The sequence below is a fragment of the Lithobates pipiens genome, unplaced genomic scaffold (assembly GCF_037356315.1).
Source record: "Lithobates pipiens isolate NorthernLeopardFrog02 unplaced genomic scaffold, aLitPip1_a1.2 Scaffold_8, whole genome shotgun sequence".
NCBI lineage: Eukaryota > Metazoa > Chordata > Amphibia > Anura > Ranidae > Lithobates > Lithobates pipiens.
The window spans coordinates 86,188,664-86,212,911 of NW_027507903.1; the positions used below are offsets into that span (position 1 = coordinate 86,188,664).

The 24,248-nt window shown below is 43.0% G+C and overlaps 1 protein-coding gene across 1 annotated transcript in view; it reads left to right on the forward strand.

The window, feature by feature from the left end:
• LIPC (lipase C, hepatic type) overlaps window positions 1–24,248 on the forward strand; it is a 275,926-nt gene that overhangs the window by 182,388 nt on the left and 69,290 nt on the right. Inside the window, exon 6 of the mRNA XM_077472827.1 lies at window positions 20,431–20,548. Coding sequence (XP_077328953.1) covers window positions 20,431–20,548 — 118 coding nt within the window. The remainder of the gene's footprint in view (window positions 1–20,430; window positions 20,549–24,248) is intronic.

Genomic DNA, 24,248 nt, shown 5'->3' on the forward strand with positions numbered 1-24,248 from the left:
TTTTGGTTAGATTGTAATGCATTATTTAAACATTTCTCAATAATTTCCAAACTCATTATATACTCCTGGAGTAAAAATCAAGTAACAGTTATTAATTACAGTGCCTTGAAAAAGTATTCATGTCCCATTAAATTTTCCACATTTTTGTTATGTTACAACCAAAAACGTAAATATATTTTATTGGGATTTTATAGACCAACACGAAGTGGCACATAGTTGTGAAGTGGAAGTAAAATGAAAAATGTTTTCCAAAATGTTTTACAAATAAATGTGAAAGGTGTGGCATGCATTCATATTTAGCTCCCTTAAATCAATACTTTGTAGAACCACCTTTCTCTGCAATTAAAGCTGCACGTCTTTTGGGGTATATCTCTACCAGCTTTGCACATCTAGAGAGTGACATTTTTGCCCATTCTTCTTTACAAAATAGCTCAAGCTCTGTCGAATTGGATGGAGAGCTTCTGTGAACAGCAAGTTTCAAGTCTTGCCACAGATTCTCAATTGGATTTAGGTCTCAACATTTACTGGGCCATTCTAACACATGAATATGCTTTGATCTAAACCATTCCATTGAAGCTCTGGCTGTATGTTTAGGGTCGTTGTCCTTCTGGAAGGTGAACCTAAGATTGCCATGTATTTGGCTCCATCCATCTTCCCATCACCTTTGACCAGTTTCCCTGTCCCTGCTGAATAAAAACATCTCCACAACATGATGCTGCCACCACAATGTTTCACCACACAGAGTTTTGCTTCCAGGCCCAAAAGTTACATTTTGGTCTCCTCTGATCAGAGCACCTTCTTCCACATTTACTGTGTCTCCCACATGGCTTCTCGCAAACTACAAATGGCACTTCTTATGGCTTTCTTTCAACAATGATTTCTTCTTGCCACTCTTCCATAAAGCCCAGATTTGTGGAGTGCACATCTAATAGTTGTCCTGTGGACAGATTCTCCCACCTGAGCTGTGGATTTCTGCAGCTCCCCCAGAGTTCCCATGGGCCTCTTGGCTGCTTCTCTGACTAATGCTCTCCTTGCCCAGCCTGTCAGTTTAGGTGGACGGCCATGTCTTGGTAGGTTTACAGTGCCATACTCTTTCCATTTTTGGATGATGGATTGGACAGTGCTCCATGAGATGTTCAAAGCTTGGGATATTTTTTTAGAACATAACCCTGCTTTAAACTTCTCTGCAACTTTATCCCTGACCTGTCTGGTATGTTTCTTGGCCTTTATGATGCTGTTTGTTCACTAAGGTTCTCTAACAAACCTCTGTGGGCTTCACATAGAACAGCTGTATTTATGCTGAGATTAAATTACACACAGGTTGATTCTGTTTACTAATTAGGTGATATCTGAAGGCAATTGGTTCCACTACATTTTAGTTAGGGATATCAGAGTAAAGGGGGCTGAATACAAATGCTTGCCACATTTTTGAGATATTTATAGTATTTGTAAAAAGTTTGGAAAACCATTTATCATTCTCCCTCCACTTTACAATTTTGTGCCACTTTATGTTGGTCTATCATATAAAATGCAAACAAAATACTTTAAAATATATTTACTTTTCTAGTTGTAACATGACAAAATGTGGAAAAATTCAAGGGGCATGAATTCTTTTTCAAGGCACTGGATGGTATTAAGGTTCGAAACATGCACTACAGATATAGATTTAGCCATTGTGATATATAACGTCATAATGAATAAAACCAAGTTTCCTAAACAAACAAAAATATTGACTTTTGTCAAACAGAAGTGCAACTTTAAGTTCACATATATGCCAATTGGATGCATTTTGAAGCGCATCTAAATTATATAACGTGAACCAGACCAGCTTGCAATGGAGCCAGTTCACACATGTCTGGGGCGGGCACAGTCTGTTTTTGAAAAGAATCCTGTGCAATTTTACTTCCAGTTCTGGTACAAATTCAAGTAAAAATCGCACCTGAACTGGTGAACAAAGCTTCAGCGGACTTTTAAAAGCTCACTGCGGCCCAGACATGTGCAAACCTTGCCTTAAAATATACAAAAAAAACTGTAAATTCTATTGGCTGTAATGCCATTTCACATATTACCTGAAAAGCCTTTTTCTTCATTTTTGTTTCTTTCAGCAGTTTAGTAGATGGCCCCTACTTATTCTTATGTGATAGTGCAGTGTTAATTTTGACGTCAAATTTCTACTTAGTTTAATTCATAGTCTTTTGACTATGTGTTTTTGACCATTTTAGTCAAAAACACAAATATTCATACCATCTTAAAAACATACACAAAGCCCCAAGGAAAAAGAAAATAAATAAATAAAAAAATGTAAAAAAAATAAAAACCCATCCCTTTCCCCATCCCTTCCACTGTCATATTGATCAACAGTCCTCTTATCCTATAAATGAAAAACTATTTTTCCCATACATCTGTATTCCGACAAACAGCTCCTAACTCAGTCCCGTATCCATATGGTCAAGTCACGACTTCCAGGTAGCATCAAACCTCTTAAATGAATTTCTCATAAAGAAAATATGTCTCTCACAGGAAATTCAGCACAAATAGCTAAACAGATATAGTCGGAGGGGGAGGGGAGGTCCACTTAATAACAATTTGTCTTCGGGCCACAAAAAGCTCTCGTGCAACAGTATTCCACCTTGATGGTTTAAGCATTGAGCTATCAAGATAGCCCAGTAGACATGTTAAGGGATCCACTGAAAGATCTAAATCCCATTAAGTGTGCCCACAACCTCGGCCCAATACCTCTGGAGTTTCGGGCAGTGCCATAATAAATGTATCAGACAGTGACCCCGGATTGCCAAATCTAGAGCAAGCCGAGTCAGTTGTTAAGCCAATGGTGAACAAAAATTCTGGGGTCCTATACGCCCTATGCAATATATAAAATTGTGTTAATCTAAATGAGTGTGAAAAAGATACAATGGGAAGGGCCCGAGGAATCTTATCCCAGACATGGTCAGAGATAGGGCCGATTGGGACTTTGTGTATGTTTTTGTGACGGTATGAATATTTGTGTTTTTGATTTCAATGTTTTTTGTGTATATGTTGTTGTGATATAAAAAAATATATGCTGTTGTGGTATTAAAAAATTGAAAAATAAAATAGGATAAAAAAAAACTGCCATATGAGTTTTAGTCATATTTTAGTCATCTGAATTGTTTTAGTTTTAGTCATATTTTAGTCAAATAAAACAGGGTTAATCTTGTTGACGAAAATATTTTTGTTAACAAAATTAGCACTGGTTTATAGTTAGATTTTTTTAAGTATTCTTCTTAGCTTTGACAGCAACAGCAAGTCAGCATAAACATTCATATAAATTAAGGGGGGATACAGATTAGATATGATCACCCCATGAAAGCAAATAAAAGGATATTTACTTTACTGCAAAAGACACAAGAACATGTCTAACCACTGGAGAAAAAAGGCTTTAATCTACAGTTCCAAAAATGGTTATTTTGTTGGAAGAACTAACGTTCTTAAAGAGGAGGGCCGGTTTTAAAAAAAATGTAAAAGTCAGCAGCTTTAACACTGTAATAAGCACACTTACCTGTCCAGGGCGCCCGCGATGTCGGCCGCCCGAGGCTGACCCGTCCCTCGGTCTCGGTTCTCGGCGCCGCCATTTTGGCTAAGGGAAACAGACAGTGGAGCCTTGTGGCTTCACTGCCCATTTCCTACTGCGCATGCACGAGTCACGCAGCGCTTTGTGAATGGGGCGCGCTGTGTTCTGGGATACACAGTTCCCAGAACACAGCGTGACCCATTACCCAGAAGACGCCGCACGGAGGAGAGAAGATAGAAGATCTCTGCGTAGGAGGAAGAGGCAGATTAGGATGATGTGCCTAGCAACAGGCATTTCTGGCAAGTTAAAAAAAAAATATTTTTTTTTCAGATTTTTTTTCTAATTTTTAATGTATTTTTTTTTCAGGGTGGCCCTCCACTTTAAAGTGGTTCTAAAGGCAGAAAGTTTTTTATCTTAATGCATTCTATGTTTTCAGATAAAAAACCTTCTGTGTGCAGCATCCCCCCTCAGCCCCCTAATACTGACCTGGGCTCCATCTCTATCCAGCAATGTTGTACGAGAGCTATGAAGTCCGGGGACTCTCCCTCCTGATTGGCAGAGACACAGCAGTGGGCGCCATTGGCACAGCAGTGGGTGCCATTGGCTCCCACTGCTGTCAAATTCAGTGAGCCAATGAGGAGAGAGAGAGGGCAGGGCTGAGTCACGGCTCTATGTCTGAAGGGACTTAAATTGGGTGCCCCCTTAGCAAGCTGCTTTCTGTGGGGGCACTCATCATGAGGGAGGGGCCAGGAGTGCCAGCGAAGGACCCGAGAAGATGAGGATGTAGGCTGCTCTGTGCAAAACCACTGCACAGGGCAGGTAAGTATAATATGTTTGTTATTTGTAACCCAAAAAAAAAAAAAAAATAAGACTTTAGTATCACTTTAAGCTAAATGTTTTATATAAAAGAAATACTATTGCTGTTTCAGAGACTTATATCAGATGTCAGGAAGTATTTTTTCTTTTGTTACTGTGAAATAAGAATACTTTTTAAGGGGAGTTTTATGCCTCTGGACCAGCCTTTTTCAATCAGGATGCCCAGGCAAAATGTCCATAAATTGTATACAAGCCAGCCTGCCTTTGTGTTACACAAAGCCACAGGTTTTCATTAACAACTAATGAAGTCATCGGTTGATAAGGACTATGTCGAGCGCATGCACAGCATCCATTTTTGCCCCTCTCCATCTGCACTGCAGTCATATATTGGAATACTAGTCAACACCAGTGTGGAAATGTGTATTTGAAAGAGTAAATCACCTCTAACTTTGCATGTCCTATGTGTGTGGATGTTGCTATATTATGTAAAACGATTAGTTTTGTTTTATACATATTAGAATGGGGAGCATCGAGATTGTGCATAATTTTAAAGTGTGTCTTAATTAAAAAAAGGTTGAGAAAAACTTCTCTGGACAAACAAGATTTAGAGATGCTTTTTGAAATGTTACCTTGTCATGTGCCTTTTTCAACCTAAGGCATTATCCAATTCTTTAATCAACACAAGTTTTAAATCAGCATGATAAGTGGGACATTCATTACCAATTTTTAAGTCCACCCCATCAGAAAACCTAAATTCAACTTTATTATTACATTTAGGAATTAAACCATTTCATCTTAATGTCTGTTCTGCACTTTTTCAATTATACTATCTGAAATGAGATGGGGGTTAACTCTCTGTATGACTGACCTTTATACTTACTGCAATAATATCTATAATTATTTCTGATTTCAATCGTTTTGATTTTTTCTACTTACTATCCTTTCAAAACTTACATGTTTATTCTCCTCTTTCTTTTCAAGTTGTTAATAATTTCCTTCTCCACTATAAATCTATTTATCCTACTATTACCATATCAATCACTTCCTTCCTTAAAAAGCTTCAAAGATCCACCTTGTCTTCTATGTCATTCACATCATCTACATAATTATAACTTAAAGGAGCTACTCCCTAAACAAGCTTTCCAATCTTACATCTATTTCTTATTTTCCTAAATTATTTTAATCAGCGTCACTTCCTAACTACAAATTAGCCATATCAAAACCTTGTTTTGTCTCATTTCACAGCTTCGTTTAGGGGTATCAAAGCGCTTCAAAAGTGGCCATTGTTAGTACTCAAAGAATATGATCATGTTTCTCAGCACCACATTATGACATACATACAGTATGTTCGTGACATCACTACACACACGCGCTATATCCATGACTTCAATATGTCACATTTTTATGTTTTATTTTTATTAGTACCCTGAGGTATGTTCACAACCAACATGTGCAATCCTAATTTTCAACAATACCTTATTCTAGCTTATTAGTTTATATAAAAGCTAGTGGTGCACAACCCAATGAAAAAAGAATATACAAAAATATAGATGTATATCGATAGATAGATAGATAGATAGATAGATAGATTTAATCCTTATCGATTACTTCAAATAAATTTTACTCCTTATTAATTAATCTTAATATAACATCATTATTAGAAGCTGCCCTCCAGCTAAATCATTTTTATATTTACAATAAGCACTTCACTTTCTACAGATATACAGTGCCTTGCGAAAGTATTCGGCCCCCTTGAACTTTTCAACCTTTTGCCACATTTCAGGCTTCAAACATAAAGATATAAAATTTTTATTTTTTTGTGAAGAATCACCAACAAGTGGGACACAATTGTGAAGTGGAATGAAATCTATTGGATTTTTGAAACTTTTTTAACTAATAAAAAAATTAAAAGTGGGGCGTGCAAAATTATTCGGCCCCCTTGCGTTAATACTTTGTAGAGCCACCTTTTGCTGCGATTACAGCTGCAAGTCGCATGGGGTATGTCTCTATCAGTTTTGCACATCGAGAGACTAAAATTCTTGCCCATTCTTCCTTGCAAAACAGCTCGAGCTCAGTGAGGTTGGATGGAGAGCGTTTGTGAACAGCAGTTTTCAGCTCTTTCCACAGATTCTCAATTGGATTCAGGTCTGGACTTTGACTTGGCCATTCTAACACCTGGATACGTTTATTTGTGAACCATTCCTTTGTAGATTTTGCTGTATGTTTGGGATCATTGTCTTGTTGGAAGATAAATCTCTGTCCCAGTTTCAGGTCTTTTGCAGACTCCAACAGGTTTTCATCCAGAATGGTCCTGTATTTGGCTGCATCCATCTTCCCCTCAATTTTAACCATCTTCCCTGTCCCTGCTGAAGAAAAGCAGGCCCAAACCATGAAGCTGCCACCACCATGTTTGACAGTGGGGATGGTGTGTTGAGGGTGATGAGCTGTGTTGCTTTTACGCCAAACATATAGTTTTGCATTGTGGGCAAAAAGTTTGATTTTGGTTTCATCTGACCAGAGCACCTTCTTCCACATGTTTGGTGTGCCTCCCAGGTGGCTTGTGGCAAACTTTAGACAAGACTTTTTATGGATATCTTTGAGAAATGGCTTTCTTCTTGCCACTCTTCCATTAAGGCCAGATTTGTGCAGTGTACGACTGATTGTTGTCCTATGGACAGACTCTCCCACCTCAGCTGTAGTTCTCTGCAGTTCATCCAGAGTGATCATGGGCCTCTTGGCTGCATCTCTGATGAGTCTTCTCCTTGTCTGAGCTGAAAGTTTAGAGGGACAGCCAGGTCTTGGTAGATTTGCAGTGGTCTGATACTCCTTCCATTTCAAAATGATCGCTTGTACAGTGCTCCTTGGGATGTTTAAAGCTTGGGAAATCTTTTTGTATCCAAATCCGGCTTTAAACTTCTCCACAACAGTATTACGGACCTGCCTGGTGTGTTCCTTGGTCTTCATGATGCTCTCTGCGCTTTCAACAGAACCCTGAGACTATCACAGAGCAGGTGCATTTATACAGAGACTTGATTACACACAGGTGGATTCTATTTATCACCATCAGTCATTTAGGACAACATTGGATCATTCAGAGATCCTCGCTGAACTTCTGGAGTGAGTTTGCTGCACTGAAAGTAAAGGGGCCGAATAATTTTGCACGCACCACTTTTCAGTTTTTTATTTGCTAAAAAAGTTTAAAATATCCAATAGATTTCATTCCACTTCACAATTGTGTCCCACTTGTTGGTGATTCTTCACAAAAAAATAAAAATGTTATATCTTTATGTTTGAAGCCTGAAATGTGGCAAAAGGTTGAAAAGTTCAAGGGGGCCGAATACTTTTGCAAGGCACTGTACACTGCTCCAAAAAATTTAAGGAACACTTTTAAAACACATCAGATCTCAATGGGGAAAAATATCATGCTGGATATCTATACTGATATGGACTGGGTAATGTGTTAGGAACAAAAGAATGACACATTGTTTGATGGAAATTAAAACTATCAACCTACAGAGGGCTGAATTCAAAGACACACTGAAAATCAAAGTGAAAAAAATATGCCGCAGGCTAGTCTATTTTGCTGAAATTTCATTGCAGCAATTTAAAATGGTACTCAGTAGTTTGTATGGCCCCCACGTGCTTGTATGTATGCCTGACAATGTCGGGGCATGCTCCTAATGAGAAAACGGATGGTGTCCTGGGGTATTTCCTCCCAGATCTGGACCAGGGTATCACTGAGCTTCTGAACAGACCTGGCGGTGTCGGATGGACTGACACATAATGTCCCAAAGGTGTTCTATTGGATTTAGGTCAGGCATTGGATTTAGGTCAGGCGAGCGTGGGGGCCATTCAATGGTATCAATTCCTTCATTCCTCCAGGAACTGGCTGCATACTTTCACCAAATGCGGCCGGGCATTGTCATGCACCAGGAGGAACCCAGGACCCACTGCACAGCGTAGGGTCTGACAATGGGTCTAAGGATTTCATCCCAAAACCTAATAAAAGTCAGGGTGCCATTGTCTAGTCTGTAGAGGTCAATGCATCCCTCCATGGATATGCCTTCCCAGACCATTGCTGACCAACCACCAAACTGGTCAAGCTGAATGATGTTACGGGTAGCACAACATTCTCCACCTCTTCTCCAGACCCTTTCATGTCTGTCACATGTGCTCATGGTGAATCTGCTCTTAACTGTGAAAAGCACAGAGTGCCAGTGGCAGACTTGCCAATTCTGGTGTTCAATGGAAAATGCCAATCAAACCCCACAGTGCTGGGCATTGAGCAAAGGGGCCCACTAGAGGGCGTCAGGCCCTCAGGCCACCCTCATGTTTCTAATTGGTCAGAGACATTCACACCAGGGGCCTGCTGGAGGTCATTTTGTAGAGCTCACGCAGTGGCTTGCACAAAGGAGCAGATACTGGTCCTGCTGATGGGTTAAGGAACTTCTACAGCCCTGTTCAGCACTCCTAGAGCAACTGCCTGTCTCCTAAAATATCACCCATGCTCTTGAAACTGTGCTGGGAGACACAGCAAACCTTCTGGCAATGGCACGTATTGATGTGCTATCCTGGAGAAGTTGGACTGCCTGTGCAACCTCTATAGGGTCCAGGTATCACCTCATGCTGCCAGTAGTGACACTGACCCTAGCCAAATGCAAAACTAGTGAAAAACAGTCAGAAAAAAAATGTCAGTGGCCTCCATCTGCAAAACTATTCTTGTTTTGGAGGTTGTCTCTTTGTTGTCCCTCTAGTGCACGTGTTGATAATTTCATTAGCACCAAAGCAGCTAAACTGATTAACAACCCCCTCTGCTACTTAACTGACCAGATTAATATCCCAGGAGTTTAATTGACTTGATGCTATATTCTGATTAAAATGTGTTCTTTTTTTGAGAAGTGTATGATCCTTACTTTTACTGTGTACACAAACAGGAGATAAATAAAGCACTCATTAAAACCATTTGGAGTTTTTGAATTGAGGGTGAAAATTGAATTTGCTTCTGTATGTAACCGCTTTATAACTAAATCAATAACTTGTCTGTAGCCCATTTATACCAATTGAAGGCCCCATAACTATAAGCAATTTATTTTACATGGAATGGCTTTATCATTCACAGCTATATATTCCTTCTACTCAGCTGTCTAAATATTTTTCCCACAAAGTGGAGTTATCAAAAATAATTTGCCACACTTACCAAACCTATCATACAAAATCAGTCGGTACTAAAGACCCGCACTTTAAGCTTATAATTTTTTTTTTATGGCGGGCATACATTGGCAAGCTTTGCAATGACCACAGTGATGTATTCCTTTTGGTGGTTGTGATAAGCAGTTCTTTGTTTTCTCCTCACCCCTTTAATTTATTCTGAAATGGCTATGCACCAATTTATCTTGAAGATTGCTTCCACTCTGATACAGTGGTGTGAAAAAGTGTTTGCCCCCTTCCTCATTTCCTGTTCCTTTGCATGTTTGTCACACTTAAGTGTTTTGGAACATCAAACCAATTTAAACAATAGTCAAGGACAACACAAGTAAACACAAAATGCAATTTGTAAATGAAGGTGTTTATTATTAAAGGTGAAAAAAAAATCCAAACCATCATGGCCCTGTGTGAAAAAGTGATTGCCCCCCTTGTTAAAACATACTATAACTGTGGTTGTCCACACCTGAGTTCAATTTCTCTAGCCACACTCAGGCCTGATTATTGCCACACCTGTTCACAATCAAGGCATCACTTAAATAGGAGCTGCTTGACACAGTAAGGTCCACCAGAAGATCCTTAAAAGCTACACATCATGCCGAGACCCAAAGAAATTCAGGAACAATTGAGAAAGAAAGTAATTGAGATCTATCAGCCTGGAAAGGGTTATAAAGCCATTTCCAAAGCTTTGGGAATCCAGCGAACCACAGTGAGAGCCATTATCCACAAATGGCGAAGACATGGAACAGTGGTGAACCTTTCCAGGAGTGGCCGGCCGCCCAAAATTACCCCAAGAGCGCAGCGACGACTCATCCAAGAGGTCACAAAAGACCCCACAACAACGTCCAAGGAACTGCAGGCCTCACTTGCCTCAGTTAAGGTCAGCGTTCATGCCTCCACCATCAGGAAAAGACTGGGCAAAAATGGCCTGCATGGCAGAGTTCCAAGGAGAAAACCACTGCTGAGCAAAAAGAACATCAAAGCTCGTCTCAATTTCTCCACAACACATCTTGATGATCCCCAAGACTTTTGGGACAACATTCTGTGGACCGATGAGACAAAAGTGGAACTCTTTGGAAGGTGTGTGTCCAAGTATATCTGGCGTAGAAGGAACACTGCATTTCATAAACAGAACATTATACCAACAGTAAAATATGGTGGTGGTAGTGTGATGGTCTGGGGCTGTTTTGCTGCTTCAGGACCTGGAAGACTTGCCGTGATAAAAGGAACTATGAATTCTGCTGTCTACCAAGAGATCCTGAAGGAGAATGTCCGACCATCTGTTCGTGTACTCAAGCTGAAACGAACTTGGGTTCTGCAGCAGGACAATGATCCTAAACACACCAGCAAGTCCACCACCGAATGGCTGAAGAAAAACAAAATGAAGACTTTGGAGTGGCCTAGCCAAAGTCCTGACCTGAATCCTATTGAGATGTTGTGGTATGACCTTTAAAAGGCCCTTCATACTCGAAAACCCTCTAATGTAACTGAATTAGGACAATTCTGCAAAGATGAGTGGGCCAAAATTCCTCCAGGACGCTGTAAAAGCCTCATTGCACGTTATCGCATACGCTTGGTTGCAGTTGTTGCTGCTAAGGGTGGCCCAACCAGTTATTAGTAGTGATGGCCGAACGGTTCGCCCGGCGGTCGTTTCGCGGCGAATTTCCGACATTCGCGGTCCGCACGTTCGAACGCCTTTTTCCGTCGTTCGCCGCGGCGGACTTACGTGTTTAATGTATACAAGAACTTTAACCTTTGGTGACACGTTTATCATGTGATACAGGACAGCCAATTGAGACATGACAGCACATGGACACTTGTACATTCCCCCTAACCTATAAATACACCCGATCCGGTGGCCATTTTACATTCTTTCTTCTGTTACGATAGGGACAGGTTCCTGTGTGGAGTAGGGAGAGATAAACCACTAGCTATTTGGTACACAAAAGTTCTTTTCAGGACTGGTATAGGTGTTAGGTGTTGATAGGTTTGCTGTGCTGCTGATTCTTGCAGCAGCCTGAGTGTCTTTTGTTAGTTTAGAGAAAGGGAAAGGACGGTGTATGCTACAGGGACAGCCAGATTAGTCTTTCATCATCATCATCATCATCATCATCATTAGCTGTTACTATCAAGGTCCACAAAAGAGCTGTTCCAGTAACCACTAATCGTTCTCTTTTTTTGCCAATTTGTATAGGGACAGGAAGGAAGCAGTGTTGTCAGGCAGTGAGGGTAATTTTAAAGACTTGCTGTTATTATTAGTTCCACAAAGGTTCTTTTCAGGACTGGTATCAGTGGTACAGTAATAGGCTTGTACATGTATAATATTCTTTCTTCCAAATATAGAAAGGATATTATACTTGACTGCTGCCCTTCTGCTGCAGTCTGCTAAACATTCACAACTCACTTGTTCCACAAAAGTTCTTATAAGGACTGGTAACTTGGTATAGGGTGCTACGGTACATAGGCTTGAGTGCGGTACAGTCTGCTGTTCTGTAAGGACCGCTATCGGTCCACAATAGATAGGGTTGACGTGCACCACTGCTGACCGCTCACCTATACTGCAGCAGTCCTTCAGCGGTATAGGGACTGACGTACAGTCTGCTAATCACTAACACACAACCTGCTTGTTCCACAAAAGTTCTTATAAGGACTGGTAACTTGGTATAGGGTGCTACGGTACATAGGCTTGAGTGCGGTACAGTCTGCTGTTCTGTAAGGACCGCTATCGGTCCACAATAGATAGGGTTGACGTGCACCACTGCTGACCGCTGCCCTATACTGCAGCAGTCCTTCAGCGGTATAGGGACTGACGTACAGTCTGCTAAACACTAATACACAACCTGCTTGGTCCACAAAAGTTCTTATAAGGACTGGTAACTTGGTATAGGGTGCTACGGTACATAGGCTTGAGTGCGGTACAGTCTGCTGTTCTGTAAGGACCGCTATCGGTCCACAATAGATAGGGTTGACGTGCACCACTGCTGACCGCTCACCTATACTGCAGCAGTCCTTCAGCGGTATAGGGACTGACGTACAGTCTGCTAATCACTAACACACAACCTGCTTGTTCCACAAAAGTTCTTATAAGGACTGGTAACTTGGTATAGGGTGCTACGGTACATAGGCTTGAGTGCGGTACAGTCTGCTGTTCTGTAAGGACCGCTATCGGTCCACAATAGATAGGGTTGACGTGCACCACTGCTGACCGCTGCCCTATACTGCAGCAGTCCTTCAGCGGTATAGGGACTGACGTACAGTCTGCTAAACACTAATACACAACCTGCTTGGTCCACAAAAGTTCTTATAAGGACTGGTAACTTGGTATAGGGTGCTACGGTACATAGGCTTGAGTGCGGTACAGTCTGCTGTTCTGTAAGGACCGCTATCGGTCCACAATAGATAGGGTTGACGTGCACCACTGCTGACCGCTGCCCTATACTGCAGCAGTCCTTCAGCGGTATAGGGACTGACGTACAGTCTGCTAATCACTAACACACAACCTGCTTGTTCCACAAAAGTTCTTATAAGGACTGGTAACTTGGTATAGGGTGCTACGGTACATAGGCTTGAGTGCGGTACAGTCTGCTGTTCTGTAAGGACCGCTATCGGTCCACAATAGATAGGGTTGACGTGCACCACTGCTGACCGCTGCCCTATACTGCAGCAGTCCTTCAGCGGTATAGGGACTGACGTACAGTCTGCTAAACACTAATACACAACCTGCTTGGTCCACAAAAGTTCTTATAAGGACTGGTAACTTGGTATAGGGTGCTACGGTACATAGGCTTGAGTGCGGTACAGTCTGCTGTTCTGTAAGGACCGCTATAGGTCCACAATAGATAGGGTTGACGTGCACCACTGCTGACCGCTCACCTATACTGCAGCAGTCCTTCAGCGGTATAGGGACTGACGTACAGTCTGCTAATCACTAACACACAACCTGCTTGTTCCACAAAAGTTCTTATAAGGACTGGTAACTTGGTATAGGGTGCTACGGTACATAGGCTTGAGTGCGGTACAGTCTGCTGTTCTGTAAGGACCGCTATCGGTCCACAATAGATAGGGTTGACGTGCACCACTGCTGACCGCTGCCCTATACTGCAGCAGTCCTTCAGCGGTATAGGGACTGACGTACAGTCTGCTAATCACTAACACACAACCTGCTTGTTCCACAAAAGTTCTTATAAGGACTGGTAACTTGGTATAGGGTGCTACGGTACATAGGCTTGAGTGCGGTACAGTCTGCTGTTCTGTAAGGACCGCTATCGGTCCACAATAGATAGGGTTGACGTGCACCACTGCTGACCGCTGCCCTATACTGCAGCAGTCCTTCAGCGGTATAGGGACTGACGTACAGTCTGCTAAACACTAATACACAACCTGCTTGGTCCACAAAAGTTCTTATAAGGACTGGTAACTTGGTATAGGGTGCTACGGTACATAGGCTTGAGTGCGGTACAGTCTGCTGTTCTGTAAGGACCGCTATAGGTCCACAATAGATAGGGTTGACGTGCACCACTGCTGACCGCTCACCTATACTGCAGCAGTCCTTCAGCGGTATAGGGACTGACGTACAGTCTGCTAATCACTAACACACAACCTGCTTGTTCCACAAAAGTTCTTATAAGGACTGGTAACTTGGTATAGGGTGCTACGGTACATAGGCTTGAGTGCGGTACAGTCTGCTGTTCTGTAAGGACCGCTATCGGTCCACAATAGATAGGGTTGACGTGCACCACTGCTGACCGCTGCCCTATACTGCAGCAGTCCTTCATCGGTATAGGGACTAAGAGTTTTGTCACAGGGTCATTTAAAAAATGACAGGCAGAGGAAGAGGCAGGCCCTTCCGCAGGGGTGGTAGGGGTAGGGCAGGAGCAACAGGCTTGAGCCAAAGTGGGAAGTTGCAGAAGGTGCGTTCAATTACTTTAAAGGATGCACCAGACTTGGTTGAGTGGCTCGCTCAGCCTTACTCTTCTGCACCCTCCTCATCCTCTCGATCTGCACCCTCTTCTTCACTCTCTGCTATGTGCACCCCCAAAGACACTACCACCAACAACACGACCACCACCACCACCACCACATACCTTCCGCTTGAGTCACTGGAATTATTTTCCGATCCATATCAAGAGGACATTTCTGATGCGCAGCCACTCTTGGTATTGGATCAGGAAGAGGAGGTAGCAACAAGCGCTACTCAGCAGTCTGACGCCAGTACCCAGATCAGCCCAAGGAGGAGGTTGGTCCCCGGTGTTGCTGCCTACTCCGAGATCTCTACTTATAGCGGTGGGGAAGGTGACGTTGATGATGACGTGTCTAGTGATGTCACGTGGGTGCCCACAAGAGAGGAAGAGGAGGGGAGTTCAGAGGGAGATATGGACCAGCAGATAGGGAGGAGAAGCAGCAATGACTTACATTGCACAGCAGGGACAAAGCAGACTGCAAATGTATCAGGAGCGAGTCATCGACCATGTACGGTCACATCTGGCGCTCCCAGGACACCGGCACATGGCTCCGCAGTGTGGGCTTTTTTTAACGTGTCCGCTGCTGACAATAGCGTTGCCATCTGCAATCTTTGCAGTCAACGCGTTAGTCGCGGTAAGCCCAATACTCACCTAGGGACGACCGCCTTAAGAAGGCACATGAGCAGCCATCACCGAGCCCAGTGGGAGCAACGGAACACACAAAGCCACACTGCAGGCTCTCACCGTCCAGCCTCGTCTTCTACTTCTCCTTCTCCTCTCTCCTCACAATTGTCCTCCACTCCACCTTCCATCACGCCAAGCTCACATTTTTCTGCAAAAAGGCAGGCTTCCGTGGGCCTAATGTTTGAGCGTAAAAAAATGATGACGCCGGATAACCCTCTTGCCCAACGGTTGGCGGCTGGCTTGTCAGAACTCATAGCCCGCCAACTACTGCCATATAAACTGGTGGACTCGGAGGCCTTTCGCAAATTTGTGGCCATTGGAACACCACAATGGAAGGTCCCAGGAAGGAAGTATTTCTCAGAGAAGGGCATCCCAGAGCTATATGGCCATGTTCAGCGGCAAGTGAATGTATCTCTGGCACACAGTGTCGGTGCCAAGATACATCTGACCACAGACACGTGGTCTAGCAAACACGGGCAGGGAAGGTATATCAGTTTTACTGCCCACTGGGTGAACCTTCTGACGGCCGTCAAGCATGTAACCCGTGGCACCCGTGTAGATTTGGTTTTACCGCCACGGATTGCATGCAGGCCTGACTCTTCTTCTCCTCCTCCTACTCCATCCTCCTCCCTCTCCTCCTCAGCTGCCTCCTCCTTTTCCGCTGCTAGCGTCTCTTCCACTGCACCGCCCAAGCTCCCCAGAACCTATTCCACATGCCAGGTGAGACGTTGCCATGCCGTGCTGCGTCTGTTGTGCCTGGAAGCAAAGAGCCACACTGGCCCGGCACTCCTTTCAGCTTTGCGTTCACAGGCAGATGAGTGGCTAACACCGCTCAATTTGACAGTTGGTAAAGTGGTGTGTGACAACGGTGCCAATCTGCTTAGCGCATTGAAACAGGGCAAAATCACGCACGTGCCGTGCATGGCACACGTCTTAAACTTGGTCGTGCAGCGATTCCTTGTCAAATACCCTGGGGTCCAGGACATCTTGCGGCAGGCAAGGAAAATCTCGGCCCATTTCAGAAGATCTTACACGGCCATGGCTCGCCTTGCTGACATTCAGCGGCGACACCATCTGCCGGTCAGACGTCTTATTTGCGATTGCCCGACGCGATGGAACTCAACCTTCTATATGCTTGATAGGCTGCTCCAGCAGAAACGTGCAGTTAACGTCTACCTGTATGAACTCTGCGAAAGAAACGGTTCTGGGGAGCTGGGTTTTTTTTCACCGCGCCAGTGGCTGCTCATGCGCGACACATGCAGACTTCTGCGGCCATTTGAGGAGATCACCAAACTGGTCAGTCGCAGCCATGGCGCCATCAGTGACATGGTACCTTATGCCTTCTTTCTGGAGCGTGCATTGCGTCGTGTCATTGATCAGGCTGTGGAGGAGCAGGAGCGGGAAGATGAGGAAGTCGCAATGCTGGATGAATTCCCAGGGGGGGCTACTCTATCTGAGACAAGTCAACAACAGGAGTCTGATGAGGAGTCAGAGGAGGATGGTGCCGGGGCGGATGAGCAGGAGCAAGAAGAGCATGCTTTAAACCTTTCTGGGATCCCTGTTGTGCGAGGATGGGGAGAGGAGAATGAAGAGGACGACATTATCCTGGATGATGAGCAGGAGCCAGGCCACCACACCGCTTCCACTTTAGTGCAAATGGGGGCCTTCATGCTCCAGTGTTTTAATAGGGACCCCCGTATAAAAAGCATGAGGGTCAAGGACCAGTACTGGGTGGCAACGTACTTAGACCCCCGGTACAAACACAAAATGGCGGAAATGTTACCGCCGTCGCAGAGGGCTGTCAGAATGCAGCACTTCCAGGCCTTGCTTCGAGAAATGCTGCATTCTGCTTTTGCGTGCGCTGGCAGAGGAGCAATTCCCACTCCCAGAGAAGGATTTGCGGGTACCAATCCAACAGCGCCTGCAAGAAGAGGCCGGTTTGAAGATGTGTTGGTGACTTCGGATATGAGGTCATTCTTTCAGCCGACCCATCGACAGGTGTCATCCGGATCCAGCATCAGGGAACGCCTAGACCGTCAGGTGTCCGACTACATTGGGTTAACGGCCGATGTGGACGCTCTGAGGAGTGATGAACCCCTAGACTACTGGGTGGGCAGGCTTGACCTCTGGCCAGAGCTTGCCCAATTTGCAATCGAACTGTTGGCTTGCCCCTCATCCAGTGTCCTGTCCGAAAGGACGTTCAGCGCAGCAGGGGGGATTGTGACCGATAAGCGTACTCGCCTAGCTCACCACAGTGTTAACTACCTCACATTTCTAAAAATGAATGAGGCATGGATCTCGGAGGAATTCAACACATGTGACCAGTAGACCATGTATATGTCTATAAACTATTTTTTTAATCAAGCACACAGACCTTCTTAATTCATTTGGCTCACTTCCTTGACCCAAAAAAGCACACCGTACTATATGCCCCTACCCTCCTCTTTGAAGAGGTTGAGCGGTGTCATATTTCTACTGGGGCTGCTTATGATATCCCTGTGCTGTGCTGACTTCCTCCTGGGGGTTCTTATTATGAAGGGATCACACTATCCCTGTGCTGTGCTGACTTCCTCCTGGGGGTTCTTATTATGAGGGGATCACACCATCCCTGTGCTGTGCTGACTTCCTCCTGGGGCTGCTTACGGTGCTGCTGTCAGTGCTGTATGTCACGGTGCTGCTGTCAGCGCTGTATGTCACGGTGCTGCTGTCAGCGCTGTATGTCACGGTGCTGCTGTCAGCGCTGTATGTCACGGTGCTGCTGTCAGCGCTGTATGTCACGGTGCTGCTGTCAGCGCTGTATGTCACGGTGCTGCTGTCAGCGCTGTATGTCACGGTGCTGCTGTCAGCGCTGTATGTCACGGTGCTGCTGTCAGCGCTGTATGTCACGGTGCTGCTGTCAGCGCTGTATGTCACGGTGCTGCTGTCAGCGCTGTATGTCACGGTGCTGCTGTCAGTGCTCTGTATTACGGTGCTGCTGTCAGATGCCTCTATCACGGTGCATGTGTCATTCCGGTATGTCACGCTGCTGGTGATCATCTCCTGCACCCTCTTCTTTGCCTACCCTGGTCCCTGACCTTCCCTCTCCTCCATTGCCTTCATTAGCTCCATAGTCCTGAATTGTTAGAACAATTTCCCAAATAAAATAAAAATGCTTGTAGTTATCGATCCCAAATTCACCTCATACATGTATTATGTCATTGTCCAGATGGTGGGACTACGTTTTACCCCCTAATAATTACCACGTGGCCGCAAATTCGACATGAAGGTTTGCAAAGTTCGCCTCCCATTGAAGTCAATGGGGCCCGCGGCGAACGTTCGGTTTCGCGAACGTTTGGGTCCGTTCGCATTTCGCGTTCGCGAAACGTCCCGTCGGAAGTTCGTCCATCACTAGTTATTAGGTTTAGGGGGCAATCACTTTTTCACACAGGGCCATGATGCTTTGGATTTTTTTTCACCTTTAATAATAAACACCTTCATTTACAAATTGCATTTTGTGTTTACTTGTGTTGTCCTTGACTATTGTTTAAATTGGTTTGATGTTCCCAAACACTTAAGTGTGACAAACATGCAAAGGAACAGGAAATGAGGAAGGGGGCAAACACTTTTTCACACCACTGTATGTCACACTTGGGTATGTGTTTAATGCCATTTTAAAATTCTTATCCTGTAATATGATGGGCCGATATTTTTTTTTACATCTGATGGATGGTTTGATTTCAAGCTGTTTACAGCTTGTTAAGAATATGTAAATAGTTTACTGTCCACAGTCAGTCAGGGGTGGATCCAGAGCCTAGTCTCGGGAGGGGCACTGCCAGAAAATTTTGCGGGCAATTTGTCAGGGCAATGGCTGATGTTGGCGCTTCAATCATCATGGCGCCATGGTTGATATGGTGTCAGGATGATTGAAGCGCATTATTTCTATTATTACATTGTAATATAAAATTAAATAGTTCAACCCTCCATAATGCAGAATCAGTCGAAGCCCTGAGCGTGTCACTTGCTACCATCGGCTGCCACCACATGCAGCATGTCACTTGCCACTGTTGGCTGCCACCAAATGTGGATTGTCACTTGCCATGTCACTTGCCACATCCCCTGCCACCAGAGGAGATTTGTCATTGCCAATGTCGCCTGCCACAAGATGCGGATTGTCACTTGCCAGTGGCTGTGTGCCAGAATCAGGGTGGGCAGTGAGAGATAATGTAATCTATGCTGCCCTATGCTGCACAGTGATGGCGGTGTTCTGTCAGAAGCTGAGCTGTGGTGATGCAGGGTGAGAGATGATGCCAGAAAGCCACTACTCATCAGAATATGCAACCAGTGAGCCTAGAGTTAGAAGTCTGCAAGCAGACATCTTTATACACCCACTGGAGCCTTGCTTTTCACAGTTATTTTTAACAGTAAACTCAGCTTATTTAGTGAAATATAAGTTGAGTTTACTGTTAAAAATAACTGTGAAAAGCACAACTCTGGTGGGTGTATAAATATGTCCGCTTGCCGACTTATAACACTAGGCTTACTGTGGACGAGTGCAGGAGTACCAAGATGGCAGCGATGCAACGTCCCTTCAGTCACATATTCAGAAGGAGAGCGGCTTCCCGATAACACTTGTCTGCCTTCCTCACACGCCAGCCTGCCAGCATGATTGCTTACTCACCAGCCTGCCTGTCCACTTGCTCAGCCGCCGGCTGCTCAGTCACCCGCGGGCTCATCCGCTCATTATTTTCTCAGAGGGGGGAGCAATTGCCCCAATGCCCCCCCCCCCGGCCCCTGCAGTCAGTATACAGGAGCAGCCAGATGTTTGATACTTTTTTTAACTTTAATTTTATTTATGTCTAGTGTTTCTTTATTATGCTTTTTTGCATTTTATGTATACAAAGCAGTAGTACTTTGTTAGATAAATGATGAGTATTTCACTTTGGGAGCATATAGGAATGTGGGCTTGATATCTTAAGACTATCGATCAAATATATTTGTCTTTCTAGTCCCATAAAGCTCATAAGATAATGGTTTATTGTATTTCTAGACCATGACTCATCTTACCTTGTGATTGAATTAAAACTATTAACAGATAATCTAGAATATCTCTTTTTAATACTGATATTAGATATATTTAACACATGGTCATAATTACAAATATTTTTTGCTTCATTATTATACATAATTCTGTCCTCATCCTGCTGCTGTCTTAGATCTGTAATTCATGATGTTTTCTAGTCATCTGTTCAGTTTCCAAGAAGTGATGTTCACTTGATTGGGTACAGCCTTGGAGCTCATGTTTCAGGATTTGCTGGCAGCTATCTGAATGGATCGAACAAGATTGGAAGAATTACGGGTAATTTCTAATTATTTACAACAATGCACAACACAAAGCATCACAGTCCCGTACTGATTGCTACTACTTACAATCATTTTTGTTGCTTTGTGTGATATATAGTATATATTTCAGATTGTCACATTACAATGGCATTTTGGTTTTAAAACAGGGAAAGTAAGCCTGTACTTTGAGAAAATATCATAAAAGTAAATGTTTGCTATAAATGAAATGTTACTGCTAAACTAACCCCCACAAGACTGTAATCACCATGAGATGTCAGATTGTACCTATTTTCCATTTAGTCAAACCTTTACAAAGTCCTATTACTTTTTGAGAAGGGGGGTAATATACACTACTCTTCCTCACACATGCAACAGTACTCATTCATTGTCATTCAGAGCCTTTCAGAAAGTCAGTATTTGCAAAGAAGCTTCTGCGGACCAAAGAGTGGAGGGGTCGGCAGTTGGTCCATTCTTCTGTCTACTGTTTGGGGGTTATCTTTTCTTTAAAATGTATTTTAAATACATGTACCCTTAAAACATACTTGTGCTGCACAACTATTGCAAAGTCTACATTGTAAGGTATAACTAAAGACAAAACTATTTTATTTCTATTTAAATAAAGTGGTGAGGGTTTAGAGCCACTGTCAGGTTTTTATGCTCCCTAGGCCTCTGTTAGGGAAATTCATTCTCTTTAATTTCCCTCATCACCAGTATCACTGGGAATGAAAATCATAATACATTTACAATTTTAAGTTTGCACCAGAAAAGGAATAGAGAGGAAATCTGCAAATGGTAACAACGGCCTAAAAGGGTATTTCTCTCACTTCAGAAAGATACTCTCTCACTTCCTGTTGAGCCTACAGGACAAGCAGTGAAGGGAAAATCTCCCTAATGAGATAAAATTATGGGGGTTTTAGCCCTTCCTCTAATTTATCCAAAATGAAAAAAAAGGATTGGCTTTAGTTATACTTCTAGAAAAATAAAGCTTTTTGTTTTAAAAATTTATGATTAACCACTTAAATTCTACACTATAGCCAAATGACTGCTACAGTACGGTCGTCTAGTTCAGTGAGGGCATCCATGGTCCCTCTGACTGATCACAGATCGGGGTAAAGGTCCAATCACAGTGCCCCTTTATCATGTGATCAGCTGTGTCCATTCACAGCTGATCACATGTAAACAGACCTGCTGGTTGACAGTGCTGTGCCCATGTGAGGAAAGGAGAGCCGATAACCAGCAAGGCTGTCAGCAAATTATTTACACTGATAATCAGGGCACTGATCCTCAGAGCATTATCAGTGCAGCCCCTTCAGTGCCAATCAATGTCCATCAGTGCAGCTTATCAGTGCCCCCTATCATTGCCCATTATTGCTGCCTATCAGTGCCACCTTATCTGTGCAGCCGCATCAGTGCCAATCAGTACACATCAGTGCAGCTTATCAGTGCCTATCAGTACAGCCTCATCCATGCTCTTCAGTGCAGCCTCAACAGTGCCAATCAGTGCTGCCTCGTCAGTGCAGCCTCATCAGTGCCCATCAGTGCAGCCTCATCAGTGTCCATCAGTGCAGTCTCATCAGTGCCCATCAGTTCAACCTCATCAGCACACATCAGTGAAGAAGAAAATAAAATGTTTGCATTTTCTCAATATTTTCAGACTTTATATTTTTTTGTTTAGCAAAAAAATTAAAACCACTGGTGGTTAAATACCACCAGAAGAAAACTCTATCTGTCTAAAAAAAAGATAAAATCTTAATTTGAATGCAGTGTTGTCATTCAAAGTGTGACAGCACTGAAAGCTGAAAATTGGCCTGGGCAGGAAAGGGGTGAAAGTGCCCGATATGGCACCCAAACTTCACTACAAAATGCTAGTTTCTAGCATTACCTGTTCACTTATTCACAGAACTCATTTAGAACATTAAAGAGCCATCATCAAAGGTACAAGTATACAGTACAAGAAGTATACAAGAATAAATAGACAGCACACAAAAAAATATTGTGAACCAGGTAACTGGCACTGCAAAAGTTTTCGGAATACATAATCTTTTTTGATGACAATGCCATATTCATGAACATGGTAAAATAATGGGATTTTAAGGATGGCAAAGCAACTAGTAAGATACATATGTGGCTGCTGTAGTACAGATGTTTATATAGGGCTGTATGTGACTATACATATTGGAATTGCATTCATAGTCTTCGCTGTCAGCAGTAAGCCTTCTTTCTACTAATTGTGACTGGTATTGATGCTAGGATCTATAGGGATACAGAATAGCGATGTACATTCTGGACCCTTTCACTGTTTCTCTAGTGTACTAACAATAGAATATTTAGGGACCCCATAAGCAAGGGCAAGGTATCGATCTTACCTATTGGCACAGCCTACAGGCAGCTTACTGATAGAAAGAGAAAGTGTTACATGCTTTCTAATGCATCACTAATTATGCTCTCACTGCAGCACCTACTATTATTTTTGGCTTGAGGCTATATATAGTAGTTGAGCTCTGTTTTCAGAATTCTCCACTTATTCTGATGGACTCATTCATTGTCACATCTTCTGTGCCAGCTTCAACATGAAGCAGATACCAAAAACAATGACCACATGTCTAGCTGAGGATGGGTAGCATTTCCTGTGTATATAACTAACAGATGATCTAGGAATCCATGCAACACTAGTTTAGTTGATAGGTAGGATTGACTTGGGATTCCCATTATAATATAGTGAGTAAATCGCAACATTAACGTTAATTTCCAGTTAAAAAAATATTTGTTTTCTTTATCCATTCCACTAACCTCTAGCAATAGATTTTAAAATTTAAAACGAAAACATCGAATTACTTACCTAAATCTCCGGTAGTGTTATAGGCTGGTAGTCCAATCCTTCTTCCTTCTGGTCTGTAATGTGAGAGGCTCCTTCTTGCAGTAACCATGCCACTTCCTGCTGATGTGAATGCTGCCTATTGGCTGCCAGAAGTGTCCATCAAAAGGTCCTCACAGGGTCTTCAAATTTCAAATTACTGCTTTCCCGTATTGGAGGAGGTACCTTGGATCATCAAGTAACAGCATACTTATGTAATATTAAGTTCATACATCTGCAATGCAATCCGATCTCTATGTGATCCGATTTCAGTGCAACTTTTTTGCAACTTGGTTGTGTTTTGGATGTGGCCTGCATATTCTAAGGGGTCAAAAAGCACTGTAAATCGCACCAAAATAATACAGGAACCTTTTCCAAAATTTCACTGCACAGAGCCTCATTGATGTGAACAGGCACAATTGAAAACAATGTGATCCTGGGCGACTGGAATTGCATCTGTAATTGCAGTAATGTGAACCAGACCTTTAAATGTTATTTTTTTTAATGAATAGCTAGAAGTAGGTTGGGAATATAGAGACATTGGGGATTTTCTTTTCCAGTCCTTGAAAAGCTAATGTCTTCTCTGGAATTAATAATTTACTAAAAGAACAACATCAGATTCATATTAATCCTATAATGTGTAGGTGCAAATTAATAATTTGTGTTATTATAACTCTGCATTAATTTTTAACTGAAGAAAGAATTAGATTTATTTTAGATCATTTTACATTTCAAAATGTTTCTTATTAATGATTGCACTGGATTAGTACATGCATGCTGTAACTCAGTTCCATAAACATAACATTAACTATCAAACAATATCCTCATTTTCTGTCCTAGATGACTGCCTTAGAGTATCCTA